Source organism: Misgurnus anguillicaudatus, chromosome 22 (genome assembly GCF_027580225.2).
Source record: "Misgurnus anguillicaudatus chromosome 22, ASM2758022v2, whole genome shotgun sequence".
Taxonomy (NCBI): Eukaryota; Metazoa; Chordata; class Actinopteri; order Cypriniformes; family Cobitidae; genus Misgurnus; species Misgurnus anguillicaudatus.
Genome location: NC_073358.2, coordinates 49,130,377 through 49,154,032, shown reverse-complemented (window position 1 = coordinate 49,154,032; position 23,656 = coordinate 49,130,377). Strand labels below are relative to the sequence as shown.

General features: G+C 34.7%; 3 protein-coding genes across 12 annotated transcripts in view; all 3 read left to right on the top strand.

Annotated features, from left to right (window-relative positions):
* susd1 (sushi domain containing 1) overlaps positions 1-13,498 on the top strand; it is a 29,791-nt gene extending 16,293 nt beyond the window's left edge. For 4 of the 8 annotated variants that reach the window (XM_073861171.1, XM_073861172.1, XM_073861170.1 and 1 more), the window contains 15 exons: positions 1,095-1,274; positions 1,421-1,600; positions 1,680-1,859; positions 5,262-5,441; positions 5,525-5,704; positions 7,309-7,488; positions 8,204-8,383; positions 10,281-10,445; positions 10,533-10,624; positions 11,242-11,428; positions 12,566-12,659; positions 12,743-12,998; positions 13,097-13,136; positions 13,220-13,313; positions 13,396-13,498. In XM_073861171.1, coding sequence (XP_073717272.1) covers positions 1,095-1,274; positions 1,421-1,600; positions 1,680-1,859; positions 5,262-5,441; positions 5,525-5,704; positions 7,309-7,488; positions 8,204-8,383; positions 10,281-10,445; positions 10,533-10,624; positions 11,242-11,428; positions 12,566-12,659; positions 12,743-12,998; positions 13,097-13,136; positions 13,220-13,313; positions 13,396-13,438 — 2,231 coding nt within the window. In that variant the 3' untranslated portion in view covers positions 13,439-13,498. The remainder of the gene's footprint in view (positions 1-1,094; positions 1,275-1,420; positions 1,601-1,679; positions 1,860-5,261; positions 5,442-5,524; positions 5,705-7,308; positions 7,489-8,203; positions 8,384-10,280; positions 10,446-10,532; positions 10,625-11,241; positions 11,429-12,565; positions 12,660-12,742; positions 12,999-13,096; positions 13,137-13,219; positions 13,314-13,395) is intronic. The other 4 variants (XM_073861173.1, XM_073861175.1, XM_073861174.1 and 1 more) reach the window with 4 other exon arrangements.
* Positions 13,499-14,691: 1,193 nt separating this feature from the next.
* On the top strand, positions 14,692-22,337 carry LOC141349235 (protein shortage in chiasmata 1 ortholog-like). The gene is made up of 12 exons (XM_073860800.1): positions 14,692-15,384; positions 15,503-15,623; positions 17,206-17,296; positions 17,435-17,631; positions 17,899-18,055; positions 18,156-18,258; positions 18,348-18,486; positions 20,086-20,172; positions 20,282-20,408; positions 20,505-20,599; positions 21,925-22,173; positions 22,279-22,337. Exons 1-12 carry the CDS (start codon positions 15,289-15,291, stop codon positions 22,335-22,337), a joined length of 1,521 nt encoding a protein of 506 aa, XP_073716901.1. The 5' UTR covers positions 14,692-15,288.
* A 447-nt stretch (positions 22,338-22,784) lies between these two features.
* The window catches only part of LOC129439643 (T-cell acute lymphocytic leukemia protein 2 homolog), a 34,770-nt gene continuing 33,898 nt past the window's right edge, over positions 22,785-23,656 (top strand). For 2 of the 3 annotated variants that reach the window (XM_073860548.1, XM_073860549.1), the window contains exons 1-2: positions 22,786-23,349; positions 23,427-23,588. In XM_073860548.1, the coding sequence (XP_073716649.1) occupies positions 22,914-23,349; positions 23,427-23,588 (598 nt within the window). In that variant the 5' untranslated portion in view covers positions 22,786-22,913. Of the gene's footprint in view, positions 23,350-23,426; positions 23,589-23,656 lie in introns of all 3 variants that reach the window. The other variant, XM_073860550.1, reaches the window with a different exon arrangement.

Here is a 23,656-nt window from a genome sequence, read left to right as displayed (position 1 = left end):
AGAGCTTTTCAGATCAATGAGTTTTGTACAAAATCAATGCATTTGAGGAAAGCAGTATATATGGAGCTACAAAAATGTACAGTATGTGAAAAATAATTTTGTTGTTTAACCATAAACTACGCAAACACATTGTATCATACCAAATACACAAAATAATGTTGTTATTGGTGCATTTTAAAGGGGGGGGGGTTTCAATGGTATTTCAAGCATTCTGACTTATTAACACAGTTATAGAGTTGTTTCCTCATGCTAAACGTAGGCAAAGTGTCAAAAAAGCAGTTGGACGTGTTACAGAGTATTTCTGTGCCAAATGCACTTCGGCAGGGTTCGTACAAGTTTCGGAAAGTTTTTATCGATTACAGGTCCAACTGACATTTCAGGTGTTTTCTATACGTATTACTTCTTTATATGGGCACTTCCCCGGAAAACCCCGCCCACCCGTCAATCAGCGGAGACGCTAGAGCTTGCAAACAACTTATCACGCCACTCAGCTTTGTTTAATTTCAAAACTCAACAATGGCACGAAAGAAGAAGTGTGTTTTTGGATGTAAGGAGAAGACATCCAGCCTTATGAAAACAATGGATATAGTTTATTATCCGTGGTAGCAGCGGAGTTTTGCGTGTGTGTTTGATGCGGTGGATTTTCCCAACCGGGTCATTGCACGCTGTAAGTAAGACTTCTGTCTTATGTTGGAAATAGTCGCGTGCATATTATATAAATGACACGAACATGTAGTGAATCATAAGTTTAAACAGTGTTGTATAGTATTGCACGACTCGTACTCGCACCACCCGCGGTATAACTCCTCCTTCTTTATTTTTTCGTACGTTATCGGAAAGATTCGGTAAAGCTACAATTTAATTCAATTTTATTTATATAGCGCTTTTCACAATTGTTAATTGTTGCAAAGCAGCTTTACATGAGTAGATGTAGCTAATCTTTCTTTTATAAATCTGATTAACTAAAGACTCTTCGGAGATATAAAGGATGTCATACTACTCTATAGGTACTCCAGATTAACATCAGAAATGCAGAAACAGCGTGTGTTATGTGAGCTTTAAAATAAATTATCTTATGTGTGTGTTTTCTTTAGTGATAGACTGTGGATCTCCTCCATCAATCCCTCACGCTGAGCAGATCTCCCCAACTATCACCCACTACACCAGTGAACTCCAGTACAGATGCATGGAGGGTTTCCAGTGGAAGAGAGGAACAAAATCCTCAGTTTGTGGTCTGGACGGACGGTGGGACGGACCCAGCCTGGTCTGTGAAGGTATTGTGTATGTTTGTATCTATAGAATGAATGCCTTATAATATACAAGTTGCTTCGGATAAAAGAGTCTCCAAAATGCATATAGCATGTCACTGAAATACATTTGCTGTCATTTAACCGATATACTATTATTTATTCATATATAGAAGTGGACTGTGGGGAGCCCCGGTTTTTCCCTCATTCAAAAATAATTTGGGATAAAATCTCACGAATGGGATCAGTGGTGCTGTATGTGTGTGACTCGCAGTTTTATAACAGCGGACGTGAAAACGTATCGGTATGTTCCCCTAACGGGACGTGGACAAGCCCTGACTTCCGGTGTGAAGGTATACGCCGTTGTTTAATATTTGGATGGACAGTGTCATGATCAAAGAATGTGTTGAGATTGTGTTTATGTGTGTTTAGAGATAAAATGCGGTTCTCCCCCAGCCCTCCCCCATTCAGTGTTGTTTTGGACCGGTGTCAGTAAGATTGGTTCTGTGGTTCTGTATAGCTGTGAAACTGGATATCACAGTTTGGATACAGAAAATGTGTCAGTGTGTAAAAGTAACGGTCGGTGGAGTGATCCCAGATTTTCTTGTAAAGGTACTTCTTCTTCTGACTTTGAAACAAGACTTTGATGGAATATGAAACATTTTTTTTTTAAAGGTGCAATGTGTAACTTTTAGGAGGGTCTCTTGACAGAAATACAATATAATATACATAACTATATTATTAGTGGTGTATAAAGATCTTACATCATGTACTCTATTGTTTTAATGACCTTACAATAAGCTGTTTTTATCTACATACACTGCCGGTTCACTTACATGAAAGTCGGCATTTTGCGCCGTCATGTTTCTACAGTAGCCCTAAATGGACAAACTGATCTATAGAGAGCGTTTTGTCACTGTTATCTCAGATTATGACATGTTTGTCCTGTGGCGGCTACCGTAGCTTCTCTATGCGTTTCGGAAGGAAGGTGTGAGCTGTGGACTGAGCCGTTAGTTGCAATTCACCACTAGATGCCGCTAAAAGTCCCACATTGCACCTTTAAAGGTATAGTTCACCCAAAAGTGAAAATATTGTTATTGTTTACTTACCTTCATCTGATATTTGTTCTTTCTTAGAACACAAAATAAGCACTATTTCTTTTCTTTTTGTGTTTGTGTTAAAAGTGTTTGTGGTCAGGGTTATACGATTTCTTTCCGATACCAATATTCGATTACTTAGAATGACACCTACTGTTACTGAAAAGATACCGATAGTTTTGCTTTTTACGCCTTGTTTCAAATGTATATGTCATGAAATCCCACAAATTGCAATGCTGTTGCCATTGTAACCCAATTTTAAAAAATCATACAGTTTGACTTCTGATGTGTTTTTCATTTGCCTTTTGATTGTCAGGATATAACCTGACCATTCTGATCTCGCGAGAATTTGTATGTATTTGACGAGTTGGCTAATTGTATGAATGAATCGTACAAAAAAATACGATTAGCATAAAAAACTATATCAAAACCCCACCCCTACCCCCACGTCATGGGGCAAAAACAAAGCGTACAGAAATGTACGAATGTGGTCGTATGAATGTACTCTTTCCCCCGCCATTGACAAATTATTTCGTCAATTAAGAAAAAACTCTTCACTGACGAGTTTTTACGGCAATCTATATTTTCACTATTATCCACTAGGTGGTGCTCTTAACCAGCTTATAAAACAATTAAGCATCCACTTACTCAAAAACAGTTAAAACTCTGTATGTTTTGATAATTGATCTGATTCTGATCGCTAACAAAAGCCCTTTACAAAAATGCAATTATCTCAGCTTTTTACTCAAAATGTGGTATTTTTGAAGAAACCTACCCATATTTGAGAGGTAATAAAGAGAGAACTAATGAAGATAGGATGAAATTTTTTTTTTCTAAGCAGAGGGTTTGTTCTTTCATTTGATATATTGTATGTTTATATATTTATAGAAGAACATTTTCTGGAAGCATTAAAAAAAAATGCTGGCTCTGGCTGGCAACTTTTTTTAAAAAGGCTGGCAGGGGAAGAGTTAATACGAATTAGCCACCTATGAACGAATTGCCATAAGATAGCATTAAATCTGACCTGATCAATGGCTGTTTTTGAACAATCAGTTTTATATGCCGATACCGATTATAGGCCAATATATCGGTGTATCCCTAATAAAAATATTTTTTTAGTAAAGGTTTCATTTTTACAGTAAAGGTAAATAATAACAGCAATTAGATTTTATTTAAAGTGTTGAATGTGCTGAACTTTCAGCAAAAAACATATCTTTGCATACAAAAATGATGTCAAACAAACAGTGCCAAGTGTTAAATGTGCAGCGGACTATTTCTGCTTTGTACAGCTTTATAAAAAGGCTGCAAATATTTGATACAATGCTTCACGTTTTAGGTTTATTGCTTTTATGATTTCAGTTTTATTTATCCCCTTAGCATTCCTAAAAAACCCCCCCCCCCCAAAAAAAAAAAACCACATTAAAAGGACACTAATTCTACTTGCGGTGTTAATTGTATCTTAACTCTTTCGCCGCCATTGACGAGTTATCTCGTCAATTATGAGTTCATATTTAACTGATAAATATGCCTTTCTGAATGAATTTCAAAGTGAAAGTGTAATTCAATTTATCAAAAACGGAAGTTAAAAAGATTTAGGGATTAGACTAGTCCTAGACTAAAATGAATGTAAGAGCTGTCCAAACTGAAAACAACTTGCACTGACATATGAATAGTTTCGTTGCAAAACGAGATAAATCCATTTTTTAAAATTTTTGTCAAAACATGTTTATTATTATGTTATTATTTTGTTTTATGGTGCTACTTAGCTGTATTTTTTAAGTTATGAAGGTTTAAATCAAAACAAACCAACTGCAGTTGCATTGAAATTAATTGGAATGCACAACCAAAAAACTAGATTTCTGAACAATTAAAAAAAATGGTGGTTATCTCGTTTTGCAACGAAACTCTTCATATCTTAAAGCAACACTATGTAGTTTCCATGTAAAAATGACTTACAGCTCCCCCATGTGGTTGAAAAGCGCAACAGTGCCTGGTATCAGACACTCTTCTGCAGGCAGGGGGAGGGGCGGGGCTGTGTGCTCTACCCTCCACCGCCACTTTCAGAGTGTGCTTGTAGCAGCTAGGAGGTTGCTCAGGTTGCAGCAACAGTACAATTTGTCAAGTTAAAAGTTGTTCTAACACTGAAATAATTTTAGAGACATTATTTAAAGGTAACAAAAACTACATAGTGTTGCTTTAAAATACATCAGTGCCCTTTGTTTTGCCTCAGAATGCACAAGTAATGTTTTTAGTAAGATATTTTTGTTTAAACTATGTTATATTTCCCAATTAAACTCAGGCCTAGTCCTGGTTTAAGCTAATCCCTGTCCGGGAAACCGCCCCTTAATGATTTATTTTAACTGCCTTTATGTTTGATAGTCATTCTGAGTTTGATCTCTAACATAAATTCCTTTACAGAAACGCAATTTTTTAAAGCTTTTTGCTCAAAATGTTGTATTTTTGAAGAGAAATATCCATATTTCAGTGGTTAAATTAAGTGGAAAAAGTAAATATATATTGAAACGCCCCCCCATTTTGTTTGTTTGTTTGTTTGTTTATTGTTTGTGTGAAAGCAGAGGGTGTGTTCTTTCATTTGATATATTTGTATGTTTATATATTTATAGAAGATAATTTTTCCTGCAAGGAATTTTGTGAAACTTTTGTTAAAATCAACTTTTCTCAAAAAGGCTGGCGGCGAATGAGTTAAAAGCGTCTCCCAAAGCTTTCCAAAGATATGTGACATGTTCAGTGTTTTTTGTTTTTGATGTGTTGTATGCCATGAAGTTTTCTGTCAAATAATGCAATATTTCTCCCACTGTACATTGGAACGCTAAGGGGTTAATATTATTATAATCTTATAAAAAGCAGTGATTTAAACATACATTAACTACAGTAAATGTCATTTCCTCCTCAACAGAGATTATATGTGGAAGTCCCCCTATATTGCCCAACACTATACAAATCTGGAATAGCAAAGTAACGTTTAACAGCACTGTAAAGTATCGCTGTGAACGCGGTTACTACGCTAAACAAGGCCATAATATATCTGTGTGTGATGGAAACGGTTATTGGACAAAACCAACTTTGTTGTGCGAAGGTAATTGTATGAAACAAATGTTTAGTAATAATCTTTTAATAAATGACCTGTCTTTGAGATGATGTTGTTGTTGTTGTTTTTAGCTGTGAACTGTGGAGCTCCCCTCGCTCTTCCTCTCTCAGTTATGATGTGGAGAGGAGACAGCGGCGTCGGCTCCAAAGTGTTTTATAAATGCATTGATGGATTTTATAATGCAAGAAACGGAGATACATCAGTTTGTGATACAGAGGGAATCTGGAGTCAGCCTGATTTTCTCTGTAAAGGTATAGCTTTCATTTTCTTTTATCTTATTTTTTTCACACAGTGGCCCCAAAAAATGTTCAGTTCTTTACTTTTTTGAGATTTTCGCTGTTTTTTATCACAGGCTTCATTCTGGACACAATAAATTATACTGTACAAACCCAGAAGCAGAATAAGAATAAAAGAATATTGTGTATAGACGGTTTCATCGGACGCACATGATACACGTCTGGATCCGAACTTTACTTCTGGTTTCGTTTTTTAATGGTCTGACTGGGTGATTCTCACGAAAACTTGGTTTTAAAAATGTCAAGCATGAAAATGTAAAAATTGCTTAAATTTACTTTTTTCCCCACCAGACATTGAAAAACAAAGTCTGGAGTAAGTGGGAACATTAATTTAAAAACTTTTACTTATCATTTAACACTTTTTGTAACATAATTTAAAAAATTTGTCCTAAAAAATCTCATTACCGCAACAGTCAGAAAACATCAACACTGACATATTTTCAAAATGACATGACAAACCTGAAAGAACATAATTTGGAGATTCTGCACATGCATTTAAAATCATAGTATTATGCTTCTATTAATTAAATTAACATTTAATAAGTTTCTGTTGCGGTAATGATAATCAAAATGTTGTGTAAGCATTCTGACAAGACAATATTTCAAATTAACTGTAAAAAAAAGTATCTTACCTGGTAGCCATCTTGAAGTAACTGGTCCATGTGCTTGGTCACTCAAAATCAAACTTTATTAAAATTCTGTATGTGTGCTTAAACTGTTCTCAAAAAGTGTTGCGGAGGATGAGAACATCAGGCATGGACACATCATTTTCCTCATTTTTCTTCATTATTATTCTACATGAATATTCAGTAAATATTTTTTCTGTCATCTAAAGTAGTCTAGCAAAACATCCATTTATTTTTTTCTTAATATTTTTGTGTTAATTTGATTAAATTACAACATAACGCATGTTCAAACACAGCCGGACACATTGCGGTAATGAGAATTTCAGCAGAAAATGAGATAAAATTTACAATTATAAATTCTTATGTTGAAATCACACATTGTGCAAGGTAGAACACAGTATTGTGTTAATTCTGATGCTTTTTAATGTTACTATATTACACATTTTAAAGCTAAAATCATTAGTGCCGTGGTGTTTCAATGGTTTCGTGAGAATCACCCGACTAGTTGCTAAACTGATCTCTTGAACAAATGCCTCGTCGAAAATAACAAATGTTTTGGTTTCCTAGGTAATCTATGTGTTGTTTTTTTGCTTGTTATTTAAATAAACTACGTTTAAAGTACTTTGTGGTTATTTATTGATAGCGGAGTTTACCGGAATTATGTGCGGACCGCGACAGCCGCTTGTTTATGTTGTTACTGCTGAAACCGTCTATAAAAAGGTTTTGATGTTGATGTAATAATTATTATAACAGTATGAACGGTAGCTTGTGCACTGTGCCCCCTTAAAAATATTTGGTGCATGATGTGCCTGGTTTTGTGACTCAATGCAATGACTTTTAATTGTGGTTTAAGTGTACAAATGTTTCTTTGGCTCGTTGTATTTCTTGAATGTAATATGAATAAAGATGTACAGTTTGTGTGTGTTTATTTAGAAGTAGACTGCGGCTCGCCCCCTTCTCTGCGTCATTCGGTTGTAATGTGGAACAACAACTCCAGTCTGGGCTCTGTGGCCTTTTATAGGTGTGAAGCTGGATACCACGGTGTCGGTGAAGGAAATGTGTCATTCTGTAACTCAAATGCAAAGTGGAGCAAAGTATACATGCGATGTGAAGGTACTAACAGCACGGTGGTTCACAACATTTAAGCTATTTTAATGCATTCATTGTAAATCACTGCTGTGTTTTGGGGTCACATTTTAAAGGAACAGTTCATGCAAAAATAAAAATGATGTCATTAGGTACACACCCTCATGTCGTTCCAGACCTGTATGATTTTTATTCCTCCATGGAGCACGAAAGCAGTTTATATGCATGAGAGATATTCTCCTTCTAAAAACAATTATTCAATATTACTAATTATTTTATGTTAAATCAACTGAATTAAGTTGAAATTACTAAAAATATACTTTTGTTTTAGGTTCCATTACTTAATTTTAGGGCAACAATTTTCCTCCAATTTTTTAAATAATTTCAACTCCAAGTTGACGGTGCATCTTAAGGTCACAAGTTTCAATAAAAATAATTCATAGTCTTTATAGAAAACTATCATATGAATATAGTGCACACATCAACTATTTTACTTTCATTGTTTAGAAAAGAAACATTCTTGAAAATGTTCTTATTTTGTGTTTCACAGAAGAAAAAGACTCATATGGGTTTGAAACAACACAAGGGTGAGTAATTGATGAGACAATTCAGATTTTAGGGTAAACTATTCCTTTAATTCACAAAGTAAAACATGAATAAGTGTCATGTTATTAAAATTATGGTCAGCACACAATTTAAAGCATATTTTTTTCTAATGCCCTTTACTGGTCTCAATGAACAGAGATAAACTGTGGGCCTCCCCCAGTATTCCCACTAACCGATATAAACTGGAACAAAACTTCTGCACTGGGTAGCGTTGTTGAATACAAATGTAAATATGGATATAAACAGGCAGGAGACAAAAACATGTCAACATGTTTATCAGATGGAACATGGGAAAAAATATCTGTAACGTGTACAGGTAAACAATTAAATTTCCACAACTATAAATACAGCACGTTAAAATAAAGAGTAGTTAGTAATATTGCTTAAGGTGTGCACTTAAAAAAATGTTGGGTTATATTTAACCCAGCGTTGGGTCAAAAAGGGACATACCCAGCATCTTGGCTAAATTAGAAATCCAGAAACCCAAAAAATGTTTAGAATTGATCAAACAATGGGTTGAAACCCTGACTTTTTTGAGTGTACATGTTTAACTTGATACCAAGCTTGGTACCAAGTTTTTTAACAAGCTTAACTATTAAGTAGAGATGCACCAATACGAAATTTCTCTGCCGACACCGAAAACTGATTATTAGGAGTGATGTCTGCCAATTACTGATGGTTTGGTGGTTTTACCTTTTATACTGTTTTTTAAATTATCATAATGACACCAGATTTTGTAAGAAATGCAAATAAAAATTGTATTCTCTCTATTTCAACAACTTGTTTAAAAAGTAACTGGTGTTATAGTTATAAACAAACCTGTTACTCAAATTAACATTCATAACTCATATGAATTAAATATTACATTTCTTATATTACCATTAGATGGTCTCATACGGCAAAAAATATATTTTCAAATATATTTTTTATTTATTTTAAAATATACAAAAAATATATGTACTGAAATATATTTAAAAATATATTTACAAATTTTTTTTAACCAATGTATTTGGCCATTTTGTTTGTATGTTTTGAAATAGTTTTTAAAAAAGAAATATATAAATAACTTTAAAAATATATATATTTTAAAGCATTTATATTCATGTCACATTGAAAAAAACCTTTGTATGTTACAAACCTGTAAACATAAAAGGTTTAAAAAGGTTAAAATTAAATATATTTTCAACTGCAAAATATATACTTATTTTAAAATTGTACATACTTATACATATACATACTTTATAGATACATATACATACTTTATACATTTTATACAAACATCTATATTTTTACCACAAAAATATATTTTTGCTGTATGGTTTTTAAAATTATAAATGTATTTGTTGCACTTAAAATACATTTTGAAATTCAAAAATATATTAAATTAAGTTTTGTTTTTATTAAAATGTATCTAGCATATATTTAAAACATATTTTTGGCCATAGAAATGATCTTTTTGCTGTATGTGGTAATATAAGTAAAAGTATTTCTTAAGTTTTATGAATTAATAACATTTAGGTAGTTACTACTGTATGATCACTATAAATCAGTCTAGTGATGTTTCTCAACACTTTACCTTTACATACAGCACAATTTGGTATGTTTCCCGGTCCCTATTAATCCAAATAATCGGCCGATTAATTTTAAACTATCCGAATAGTCCGATATATTGGTGCATCTCTACTATAAGACTTTTTCAGCTTCACTGCACTCTTGAAAATCAAGGTGATGTCATCAAGGAACCATTTTTGGCTGAACATGTAACATCCACAGAAGCTTTCTGTTTAACAACTCTTTCACAACTTTTTGTAGTGAAAAAAATGGTTATTTTAAAAACATTTGACTGTATGGTTCTTTGGGGACCAAATATGGTTCTTCTATGACATCACTCTGAAGAACCTTTTTATCGCACCTTCATTTTTAGCACCTCCAACCAGTTTAGACCTCCATAGAAAATCATGCTGGTCTACACTCAGAAAAAAATGCAAAAGTTGTCACTGGTGTCTTTTAAAAAGCCATAATTTGTACCATTTTGGTATACCTTTGAGGTACCAATATTCTTATTTTAGGTACAAAAGCATACTTTTTGAAAAGGTAGTGCCCCAGTGACAACTCTTGTACCTTCTTGTACCTTTTTTCTAAGAGTGTAAGATGGTCTTTCATAATAAAACAAAGTTAGGAATTTAACAGTTTGTGTATTTTTGTCTGTGTAGCCCACTGTGGCCCTGCACCAGACGTACCGCACGCAGATGTAGTGTGGGACAACAGCACTGTAGCCATCCATCGCTGTGTTACAGGATATTACAGTCACACAGGAAGTGACATTTCAGTGTGTGACATCACAGGAAAGTGGCAGGTAGCCACTCTACACTGCAAAGGTGAACATCTTCATAAATGAAACTGGAAAATTAAAGCTAATGTAAACAGAAAATAAGAGTAACAGAAAGTGATTTTGTGTGTTTCAGAGGTCAAGCTGATCATAAATGACGTGATGGTGGTTAATGAAACATGTTTACGCTGGCAAGCAGAAGATGAGGGATATACGGAGACATACACTGTGGGTAATCTTTAATTGTATTATATTATATTTATATATATGTGTGTGTGTGTGTATATGTATATGTATATATATATATATATATATATATATATATATATATATATATATATATGTGTGTGTGTGTGTGTGTATATGTATATGTATATATGTATATGTATATATATATGTATATGTATATATGTATGTATATATGTATTTGTGTATAGATATACAGCACGACATAGTTTTGGATATACTGCAAAACTCTTAGGCCTTTGGTGCCACCACCAGCTTTGTTTATTAAGATACAAAAGAAAATACGGAAGTATAGCTTCTTCATGCAAAAATTTGACCTCTTTTGGCACATCTTGAACTCATTTGGAGAGAATTAGAAATTCGGATTTCATTTCATTTAGATTTAAGAGATCCTGCTGTTTCCTGCTATTGGTCAATTGTTATAAAGCTGTTTTATTGATTTTTTTTGTTGATTTTTTTTAGTTCATTGATTGTTTATTATACCATTGCTAAAATCTAACAAATCTAATGGATGCATGGTGGCTTTGGAGCAGTACTGTATATCTGCATTTTTGTAAATAAATATTCATAAACAAAGCTCTCCATAATATTTTACCCAGGTGACGTATGTTGGATCGCGAGACTTTGAGCGAGCGTTTGGTGACCGAAAGCAAACGCTTTTCAGCTCTTCTGCCCTGTGGCCCGTCCTCTGCTTAAATCTTTTGCCTGCCACAAACTACACAATAACCATCACAGCCCAGTCAACACGAGCCACCACTAAAGTTACAGCAAATACCAGCATACCAGGTACAAAACAAAAACTACTTATTGTACAAAAACGTAACTAATTACCCTACTGAAAAAAAGCTGGTTAACTGGTTTTTGCTGATCTCCCAGGCTAGGAGGACCAGCTTAAAGGATTAGTCCATTTTCTTAAAATAGTCCAGATAATTTACTCACCACCATGTCATCCAAAATGTTGATGTCTTTCTTTCTTCAGTCGAGAAGAAATTATGTTTTTTGAGGAAAACATTCCAGGATTTTTCTCATTTTAATGGACTTTAATTGACCCCAAAACTTGACAGTTTTGGTGTAGTTTGGAGTTGCAGTTTCGAAGGGCTCTGGACGATCCCAGATGGGGCGTGGGTGTCTTATCTAGCAGAACATTTGTCAAGAAAAATAAAAAATATTCACTTTTGAACCACGACTTCTCTTCTTCCTCCGTTCGTGTGGCGCGCCAGCGCAGCCTCACGTAATTGCGTTATGAAGTCGAAAGGTCACGTGTTACATATATGAAATGCACATTTGTGGACCATTTTAAACAATAAACTGACACAAAGTCATTAATTAGTATCATTCCACATACAACAACATCGGAACGGTCCTTTTTCTCCACATTTGTAAACATTGGGGCGTAGTTTCGCATACGTCATCCGTGACCTCTTCACGTGTCGACGTATTGCGTGGGGTCGGGCTGGGTTGTCACACGGCCGGAGGGGGACGGGAGGTTGTGGTTTGGAAGTGCATTTTATTTTTCTTGCCAAAAATGACAATCTTTTCGCTGGATGGGATGTTTGTGCCCCGTTTGGGAGCGTTTGGAGTCCTTTGAGGCTGCGGTTTTGAACTGCATTGGGGCTGTTAAGTGTTGGGGTCCATTAAAGTCTATTAAAATGAGAATGGAAAAAACATAATTTCTTCTCGACTGTACAGGGAAGGACATCGGCATTTTGGATGACATGGTGGTGAGTAATTTATCTGGATTTTTTTTAAGAGAATGGACTTATCCTTTAAACCAGCTACTGCCACCTTAAACCAGCTAAAACCAGCTTCCAGCTTATGCTGGTTTAAACTGGATTTTTTGTTAGGTTACACTACCTCCCAATGCATGTCTACAAGTTATTTGGCTTATATATCATACATAAATATGTTCCTGTACTTCACTAGTCCCCGCCACACCAGAGGTAAAATACACTGAAGTAGATGATCCATCGCCCACTCTCAGATTACGGAGATCGACCAATTCACTTGACTCAATATGGTACTTAAAGACATCATCGTAGCATCTTATATGTAAAATATGCCAAATGTATCAGCTAATACTTTATTTTTTTACGTGTCCAGTATGTTCCAGGTGTTTGTGGTGCCCATCGAGGGTGTTTTGCTGTTTGACTGCGGCTCATCTGTTAGTCCACGTTTCTCCGCACAGCAGATGTGTGATAGAGGATACGTCACAGCTCAGATACAGCTCAGGGGTCTGGCCATGGACATGAACTTCACTGTAGGGGACCAGCGGCTATATGAAAAGTTTTTCAACGCACCCCTGGAGAACGGAAGAGACTATTATATTATTCTGCGCACTGTCTGTCAGTGGAGAAGGGTGAGAGCGGATTCGTGACATGGGTGCTTTTTAAGTATAAATGCATGTAAACTCTTTCCAAGTTTTGTAAATATCTTTCTGTATGTTTCCATTGGTAGTCCAGAAAACAGTCTTGTATAATCTGGGCCAAAGTCAGAGGTAAAGACCCCAAACCAACAATACACTATGTCTTGGTTAAAATGTCTAACTTCGTAACCTCCTCTTTCATTCTCTGCTTTTAGGAGCATCCTACATCATGAAGGTGTCTGCTCTTGTAACCATTGGATTAATAGGTGCAGTCGGCTCAGTCATTATTTTTGGATATTGGTACAGCTGGTGAGATGACGGTATTATTGCATTAAATTCGTGTGTTATATTTCCTTTGAGCACTGTTTATAGTAATTTTCCTGTTTTACAGGTACTGTAAAAAGCCCAGTCCCAGGTTTTCTCCAGTGTTATAAGTCATCTTTGTATTTCAATTCTGTTGTTTTGAAATAAAGCAGATAATTTTGTGATACTGATGAGTTTGACTGTGTCATCTTTAGCAGTGATCAGAAATACAGGGAAATAAAAAAGGCAGAACTGTGCAGTTTAAGATACTGCATTTATTTTAGGGAAACAATAGAGCAACACTCAGTGAATAAAATTCCAGAAAAATAAATAAAATTAGATAAAAATTGAATACACACATAGATAATTGAGCAATTAGTTGTACAGCAGTTTCTCAGTGTCATGAATAAGATAGCAATCACAATAGATGAAAACAGATTACTTTTTTTATCTTTTGACAGTAGTTAAAGTTAAATATATTTTCAACTGCAAAATATATACTTATAATTTTATATTTTATACAAACTTTAAATCTTACTTATACTTTATACATTTTTGCCAAGCATTTTTTTTTCAATTTTATTTATATAGCGCTTTTCACAATTGTTAATTGTTTCAAGGCAGCTGTACATTAATAGATATAGGAGAAGCATAGAAACGAGCGTATTAATAATGTAACCTATACAGTAAAGTAGAAAGTTAAGCCAAAGGTGGCGGACTCTCCAGGGGATGAAAAAAACCCCTAGGAGAAAAACCCTTCTGCCTAGTCCAGGGGAAAAACTCCTAGGAGGGTAAAAACCCTTGAGAGAGATACATATATATTTATATATATAAAAATACTATGGGGTTTGTGAACGGGTAAGCAAATTAAACTGGTTCCGCCAGTGGTCACTGGTCAGCCATCAGCTGGGCATCTCGTTGAAGGACAGTCAGTATATAAAAATATATTTGTTTGCTATATGGTTTGGAAAATTAGAAACGTATTTGTTGCACTTAAAATACATTTTGAAATATATGTTAACATATGAAGGTTAAAACAATACATTTTTGCAAATTCAAAAATATATTTAATATATATTTAAGACTTTTTTTAATTACTTTGAGACTTTTAAGTGTGAGAAATGCTGAAATCCAAAGGAAAAGAATACATGAATTAATAAAATTAGTAATATTATTCCATTTTGTATAGATTGTATGTTATATTTTATTATTATAATAATAAATATTAATAAATATAATTCAATTTAAAAATCTAATCAATAACACACATCGTTAAAAAAGCAGTCAAATCAAAGGTTTTCATAACTTTTATTTCACATTTTCACCAGTAGAGGGAACTAGAGGCTCGCATTTAGTGGTAAGTTGCCTTTTTGTTTTCATAAATCATTTTCTTTTTACGAAGACAGGGGTGATAAATAATAAGTTACCAGTTTTACTGAAACCAGAGACCTTTATTTACAGGGCTCTGACTGAAAGAATCATGTATAGTGGGTAATAATAGTAGTCAAAAACTTCCACCATATATTGCTACCAAGATACATTTTTACAATTAAAACAGTAAAATAACAGTCTTGTATATACGATCTTTAAACAATGAGTGAAACTGGAATGTTTAATACATTTTTAAGTTTATAGTTTTGATCGTAGGGTAGCGCGTGACCTTGAGTTAGCCTGTCAATCACTCTAGTGACATCATGTTCTGGGCGGGCGCTCCATTCAGTCATTCAGGATAGAAGGACGGATCAAAGTTTTTCGCCTCAGAAAGTTTTTAATCTTAATTAACCAGTGACGACGATTGTTAATTTTTTTAATTAACGTAGTTAGCTGTAACAAATCAGTTAACATTATTTTAATTATATTAAAACCATCCGTTGGCCATCAAAAGCCTGAAAGATTGAGATTTCCCGGATAAACGGTTGTCTCCACAACTGAAACATTCACATTTATTTATTTTTTAAAGATCCTTTTGTTTGGCTTCAGTATGAATGCTTATACGTTGTCGTATACATTTGGTAAAAATCAACAAGGCACCCGTTTTAGGATAATTGGGTATACGGGTATTGATTATTTATCTGAGGTGCGTTCCTACACATTGCTACCTTTGATATACATTCATGTGTAAAGAAAGAAATCTACAGTAACTTTTAGGTCTGATGTATTCATAGATATATACACATCTATGTGATGTATTTTAGGCCTGTGCCAGACGCCGGATGATGATGAGCTTTTTGGAACTTCCGGTTCCGTTCCAGCTGCTCAGTAACATCTATCCTCATAATGGACATCTGCAGGACATCAAGTACAGAGCACCATGGAGTCAGTGTAGCACATTTCTGTCTACTTCTTCATACTATCATAATCTGTAAAGATAAGGCTAGCTTTGTGGTGAATAAGGTTTTACGTTTAAAATCTGAATAGCTGAAAAAAAGAATGGTTTCTATTATAAATACCAATATGGAACTTCACCTCTTTATCATTAAAACCATCACACAATTCCTTTATGTAGTGTGTTTTGGGTTTTATTTAAATAGGTTTCAATAGTGTTGGTTCCCATCCACCAGATAACACCCCACCAACAAAACCCAGCTCCTCAGAGACCATTATATTGTCCATCAAAACCAATACAGTTGCCATTATAACCATTTAATTCATTTGAATTTCTTTAATGACTTTTGTTGTGCTGTTAAAAAAGACAGTACAAAACAGTTAAGCCTAAAACTCTTTACTAAAAATATAGTATGATTTTTGCTTTTAAAAACACCGCATTTCAAAAATGTATTGTAAATTTAGCTTTAGTATTTAATGTTTTGTAGTAATATTTAGTATTTTAATATTTTGTAGCTTTTGATTCAGTTTATTTAAAATCTATAGCGCTTTTCAACTACATAAAATTTTGGACAGGCTTTACAAATACATGCCATTTCTTATTCCATCTTATTCCATTTCTTATTTTCAACACTTGTTCCTTATGATATGAGCAAATAATGTATTAAGATAGCTTATTAATAGCGCTGTCAAAACTGATTAATCACGATTAATCGTATACAAAATAAAAGTGTGTGTGCATAATTTTTGTGTGTGTATTGTGTGTAATTATTAAGTATATATAAACCGTTTCATCGGACGCACGTGCGGTGACGCGATACGCGTCTGGTCCAAACTTTACTTCCGGTTTCCGTTTTTTGTAATGGTCTGGCTATTTGCTAAACGGAACTCTTGAACAAATACCTCGTCGAAAATAACAAATGTTTTGGTTTCCTAGGTAATCTAAGTGTTGTTTTTTGCTTGTTATATAAATAAACTACGTTTTTATGTGTAACTATTTGTCGTCTTGCACCTTGCTTTATCTTGGCCAGGTCGCAGTTTCAATTGAGAACGTGTTTTCTACGTGCTTACCTGGCTAAACAAAGGTTAAATAAAATAAAAAAATGAAAGTACTTTGTTGTATTTATTTTTAGCAGAGTTTACCGGAAGTTACGTGTTGATTACGGACACCGCTTGTTTATGTTGTTACTGCAGAAACCGTCTATAAATACACACATGAAAAAATGTATTTTTATTTATTTATGTATATAAAATATATCAAAATCTTAAATGCATACATGCATGTGTATGTATTTATATATGCAAAATAATTTTACACAGTGCACACACACATATATTATGCAAAAACAAACTTTTATTTTGTATGTGATTAATTGCAATTAATCTTTTGACAGCCCTACCTACTAAAACAGTTTATGCTTTATTTAAGAAATTTTAGTCATAAATCTGACAAAGTTGTGTAAATAAGTGTGAATATGTATCTCTGTTGCTATTTAACCCTGAATTTATTGGTTAAATGTTGTGGTACAGTATGAATAAACTCTAAAGCAGCATCTAATGTCATTTTTGACAGGTAACAAAATCTCCACCTGTAATCTACATGTGACTGGATCTGTAATGGAAGACTTAATGGAAAACACACGTTTTGGTGACAGTTTGGAAAGGTTTAACTTTTTGCCTTTCATTAATAATATCAATCTCTATTGATAAGTATGCTTGTGTAGGCAGATTTAATATCCACAGATTCACAGCTGATTATAACTTTCATTTGTGATGAATTGTTGTTGTTGTCTTGTGTTTAGATTCGATGTGTTCCAGGTGCAGACAGGAAGTGGACTAGAGGAAGTGGTACCCAGCTCTAACCCCGCCTCTCAGTGCAGTATTGGCGATACAGAAGCGCTCTGGCATATAGATAAAGTTGAGAGCAGTGAAAACAGATCAACATGGGATGAGAGTTTTAGTCCATGCATGCCAGATGCCTTCTGCTTCAGTTGTAATGGTGAGAACAAGAGAATCTAGTTTTAAATTGGTTAGATTTTTTTGTCATTGTATTATTTTTGCTTTTAAAGAATTCGAGTAAATCTTAATGACACAGTACTGCATATGTTGACATTTTTCTGTGGAACTCAAAAGGAGATATTTATCAGAAAATGATCACACAGTTCGTCCTCATACGTCTACAATATGTTTAGGAGTAGATGATATGTGTCAAAAATGTCTGTATTCCTTATTTGCATGTAATTTTGCCTTGTATACAAAATGTCAGATCTCACTCTGCCAGAGGATGTGATATTCGCTGACCATCTGATGTTTAAAAGCCACCTGCCTTCAATTCACACAATGCTGCAGAGGCTAAAGGTCATGACTGTGTCAGATCCTCTGCTCCATTTATCAGTAATGCTTTCAGAAGATATCATTTTTAGGTACATAATCTATTTTCTTAATTCATTAGCATTAATAGCAAAAAATAATCATATTGCAAAAAATGGTCCTTCTAAAACTCATTCTTTTCATTTCTTCTAGACATTGTGCCTCGTATACTAGAGTTTTAGACAACGTTACTGATACCGCAGTGACTGGAGATGTCACAGAGGTCTTTATCAAAGAGACAGTACTGAACGAGGAGGTGATCTGAATATAAACTTAAAACCCTTTTTTTTGTTCAAAGTGCTTCTTACAGATTATAAACTGCACTTGCTAAATTTCTTTCAACAGTCACTAATGTTACCTGTAGAAGTCCTTATGGAATCTGTACAGAGACAAGAGGTCACTTTTTCATTCGCAAAGCTGCAAGACTTGCTAAGTCTCATTCCAGAACCAATGGAAGAGAAAGAGACTGACCTTCAAATGAAAGGTAAAAATTATTGTTTGCATAAACTATATACAAGAGGCTGTGCCGTATTGTGGAATAAACCACGACTGAAGGGTGTTGTTAGGCATGACGTGAAGTGGAGTCAAAGCAACTTCATTTATTCACGATACTAGTACCTTATTGCTTTTATTAAATGTCTGCCACACAATACAAATATTAAAGCAAAAATGTTTTAAAAATGTGTCTACGCAAGTTTCATAAAGTAAAATCACTAAAAGTCTTCCTTCCGCTGGAGAAAATAGTCTCTGACCGACTGTAGACAGTAACAAAATGTTTCACATGTGGGCAATTCCACATAGTTTTTTTTACCATACTGATTTAATTTGGTTGTTTAAATACACAGGCATGCAAAGTCTCAGTTAAAGTTTTTAAAGGATTTTTTTAATGGAAATTTAAAAAATGCGCATACAAAAATTTCATAAAAATTAAATGTTCTTTAAAAAGCCATCCCTTCTCCATTTGTTGGGTATTATTGCTTCTGGTTTGTGCATTTTAATTCCTACAAAGTATGTTGTCGCCAAAAACTTTTTTGTCAGATCATAACGCATGCATGTTTCCCTCATCTTTAAAGGTGCAGTGTGCATTTTTTAGAAAGATCTCTTGACAGAAATGCAAAAAAATATACAAAACTATATTATCAGGGGTGTATAAAAACCTTTTTATAATGAACCGTTATGTTTTTATTACCTTAGAATGTGACGTTTTTATCTACATACACAGAGGGTCCCCTCACGTGGAAGTCACCATTTTGTGACGCCATGTTTATAAAGAAGCCCTTAACGGACAAACTTTTTTACTAAGTTGTCTCCGCAATATCATGTTTTTCCGGTGGCGGCTACCGTAGCTTCTCTATGCGTTTCAAAAGCAAGGGGTGAGCAGTGGACTGAGCTGTTGGTTGCAATTTGCAACCTCACCACTAGAGGCTGCTAAAATTTACACACTGCACCTTTAATAAAAAACATGAGTGTAGGTCGATATTTTTCTGATGTCTGAAAATAAACAAATGGTTTGATATATTGGTAATAAATGCATTCTCTGAGAATTTATATTTCAAGTTTTGACTGCAAATGTAACATCCATAACGCTGGAATTGCACATATATTTTCATTGCTAAGGGTGCTGTGCAGTGATACAAAGAAACTTTGGGTTCAGCGGCCATAGCTGTGTTTTATCATAAATAAACCATAACCATGAGTGTCGGAAGCAAAAAAAGTGGGTGGGTCCCCTTGTCCACCCCCAATGTCTGTTAATGAGTTTGGTTAAAACTTTGCTGAAATGCATAACATAGTATAATTTATTAGGGCATTCCTTCACTGGAATGGATTTGACTGACGGCGCTCTGACAAGTAAAGTAAACAGACGTATGTGCTAAATTACACAAAAAGTAAGTGGGTCCAATATCTTTGGTCTTGTCCTCCTGTATAATGGTTCCTACGCCAATAACCATAGCTATTGACCAATCAAAATCATTAATGCAAGGAATGGAACTAACCATTTTATAAATAACAATACATCTAACATAATTTTACTATGATAAGTAAATAACAGAGTACTTGTAACATAAATGTCATTTATTAATAGGTGATGAACACAAGACTGAAGTGGAGGTTCTGCAAATTCAAGAAAGCAGCTGTACTTATGATTCCTTTAAAGAGCCAAACTCTCCAGGTACATGAATGAGCTTTTCACATTCAATCACAGTTAATAAGCACTTCCACATATATAAATAGGATTTATATGTGGACTTAAGCTGATTTAAAAATATCTTGTGTTCCAGTTGCTTTGAGGGTGTACACTGAAATGGAATTGGATCTGGTTCTTTCACCGTGCAATGATACGCTACCAAACCGGTTTCTGTCCACCGAGCAGTTATCAGCTGAACAGCTGTCACCTGTTTATAAGCAGTAACTTTCTCCCATTTTTAATATCATCAAACCCCGTTTGAACTGTTCTTTAAAAATAAAATTCAAGTAATGATCCAAATGTAATATTTTCCCTAGGCATTTACTGTCAGACAGTGAATGTGAAAATATGGAAAAAGCTGTTTGGATGGCAGAGAAACATCACGAGTGTGTGGCTGGATTTTTACTTGCTGGTAAGACAAGAGTTTTTCACAATATGTGACCCTGGACCACAAAACCAGTCATCATCTGAAAGCTGAATAAAAATGTAGCTTTCCATTGATGCATGGTTTGTTAGGATAGAACAATATGCATCTAAGGATGCAAAAAATCTAAATATTGAGAAAAAAATCGCCTTTAAAGTTGTCCAAATATAGTCCTTAGCAACACATATTACTAATAATAAAAATGTTTAATATATTTCTGGTAGGAAATGTACAAAATATCTTCATGGAACATGATCTTTACTTAATATCTTAATATCATGATTTTTAGCAAAAAAATCCAGATAATTTACTCACCACCACGTCATCCAAAATGTTGATGTCTTTCTTTGTTCAGTCGAGAAGAAATTATGTTTTTTGAGGAAAACATTCCAGGATTTTTCTCATTTTAATGGACCCCAACACTTAACAGTTTTAATGCAGTTCACAATTGCAGTTTCAAAGGACTCTAAACAATCTCAAACTAGGCATAAGGGTCTTACCTAGCGAAACGATTGTCATTTTAAAATATGCACTTTTAAACCACAACTTTTCGTCTTCTTTCGGTCATGTGACGCCCCAGCGCGACCTTATGTAATTGCATAATGACGTCGAAAGGTCATGTGTTACATATATAAAACACACATTTGTGAACCATTTTAAACAATAAACTGACACAAAGACATTAATTAATATAATTTCACATACAACAACGTTGGAGCGTTCCACTTTCTACACACTTGTAAATACTGGGGCGTAGTTAGATACGTCATCCGTGACTTCTTGACATGATGACATATTACGTATGGTCACGCTGGCCAAGGAAGATGAGAAGTTATTTTTTTATTTTTCTTGCCAAAAATGACAATCGTTTTGCTTGATAAGACCCTTATGCCTCGTTTGGGATCGTTTAGAGTCCTTTGAAAAAGCAATTTTAAACTGCATTAAAATTGTTAAGTGTTGGGGTCCATTAAAGTCCATTAAAATGAGAAAAATCCTGGAATGTTTTCCTCAAAAAACATAATTTCTTGTTGACTGAACAAAGAAAGACATAAACATTTTGGATGATATGGTGGTGAGTAAATTATCTGGATTTTTTAAGAAAATGGACTAATCCTTTTAAAAAATTGACCCATACGATGACCCATACGATGTATTGTTGACTATTGCTACAAATATACCTATGCTACTTCACAGCAGTCTGTATATTTAAAATAAATATTCTGACCATTTACTGTTGGTTACTGTTGGTTTGATCTCTTCACAAATATATTCAATACGATGATTTAGAGGTCTTCATTCTGTTGTGTATACAGAACCGCAGACGGTTAGGTCTTCGATTCACTATCACACACTCCCTGATCTTCTCATGCTCTTGACGGTGAAGAGGGAACATGTCGAATCCAACAAGAACATTGGCCAGTTTTACCTCACTGACATCAGAGCGATACTTCCAGAGCCGAGCTTTACAGATCTCTCTGTTTATACCGAAAACAACCACACAGCCAAGATTGAGGCACTCAAGAATGAAACATTCTCTCCAATGTCCATCATGCAAATAGATGGTAAGATCTGATCTGGCTTGAAGTACTTTACATATAATCTACTAATTTTTTTTCTAAAGCATAGAATGCAGTATTGTCCTTACAGTGTATGATTTGTTTTCACAGAAATGCTGTTTGCTGTAAACTTGCAAAGGAAACAATCAAAAAACCTTACCAGTATGTAGAGTTGAATATTTTAAAGGGGATATATCATAATAATCTGACTTTTTCCATGTTTAAGTGCTATAATTGGGTCTCCAGTGCTTTTATCAACATAGAAAATGTAAAAAGAACAACCCAGTAACTTAGTTTTTGTAAACCATTCTCTGCAAGCATGTGAAAAAATAGGTCATTGAATTTGGCTACCCTTGTGATGTCAGAAGGGGATAATACCGCCCCTTAATCTGCATTATCCAACCACAGCACTGCCATTTAGTGCAGTAATCAAGACTTCCATCCTGAGATTGGCCATTTTAAGCATTACGTTGTCCCTTATTTGTAGCAATACGAGTTTTCAATCTTGTTTTATCCAGTATCTTTTGTAGATGTGTGCAGTTAGGTTCATAAGTGCTCAGATTTAGCAGATGTTCAAATTAGCATTCATTGTTCTTCTCAAAGCGGGAGTGAGATGTTAACGTGTTACTGTGTTCTCAGCCCTGCCACATCCAGACGGTCCCATCGCAGCCCAGCCGAACCATTTACAGACAGCAGAAACTGTACAGGTGGACCTACATGTAGAGAAGACAGTGAAGCCCTTTAGAATGGAGCAGATATCTTGCCAAGCAGAAACCACCAAAGAAACCGACTGTTACACAGCACAAGTAAAGCAGCAGATGTCTAATCCAACCTCATTTAAACCCACAAAACCAGAAAGATGCTCTGAGATTCAGAGAAATTGCTCTGTAACCACGTGTACTTCTGGAGAGCAACTCAACATTTCTGAAGTGCTTGAGATGTTTAAATCATCTCCATTGAGGCACAAACACACTGAAGTGATATCAACTGTGACCAAACCTCCCGAGCAAAGAAGAGAAGGAACTACCTGTAAATCAGTAGATCGTTCGAAAAGCAGACATGTTAATAGTTCAGCTGCCAAATCTCACCAGAGCCTGGACCCTTTTTCTTCTTTTATTTGGCTAAGAACTTTGCAGAAAAGTCCAATCCCAACACCTCAAAAGAGCAGTCCAACATCTACAGGTAGGTCGAGTTTAATCCAGGATTTTATTGATACATGAAATGGCTTTAGGTAAAGTACTAAGCCCAAAAACTTGCAGAGATGAATGTGAGTCGGAGTCCTAGAGGAAAGGCTTTGCCCGTCCTGAGAGTGAATGCAGCAGATAAAGTCTTGGATTCAAAAAACAACATTACAGCCACAGAGACAAGATTACCCAGTGAAGAAAGACCCATCAGCAGGACCATACACGTCCAAGCCACAGGTATCTCCGCTGTAGTCGGAGTTGCATGTTTATTAATTCATGACTATAGTTTCAATTCAATAATTCAC

Excerpts from the sequence above, each read along its gene's own strand:
- LOC141349235 (XM_073860800.1), top strand. The coding sequence starts at position 15,289 with ATGAATGCTTATACGTTGTCGTATACATTTGGTAAAAATCAACAAGGC. Across the intron at positions 15,624-17,205 it reads CAAGTACAGAGCACCATGGA|GTAACAAAATCTCCACCTGT; the intron begins GTCAGTGTAGCA and ends CATTTTTGACAG. Across the intron at positions 20,600-21,924 it reads GGCTGGATTTTTACTTGCTG|AACCGCAGACGGTTAGGTCT; the intron begins GTAAGACAAGAG and ends TTGTGTATACAG.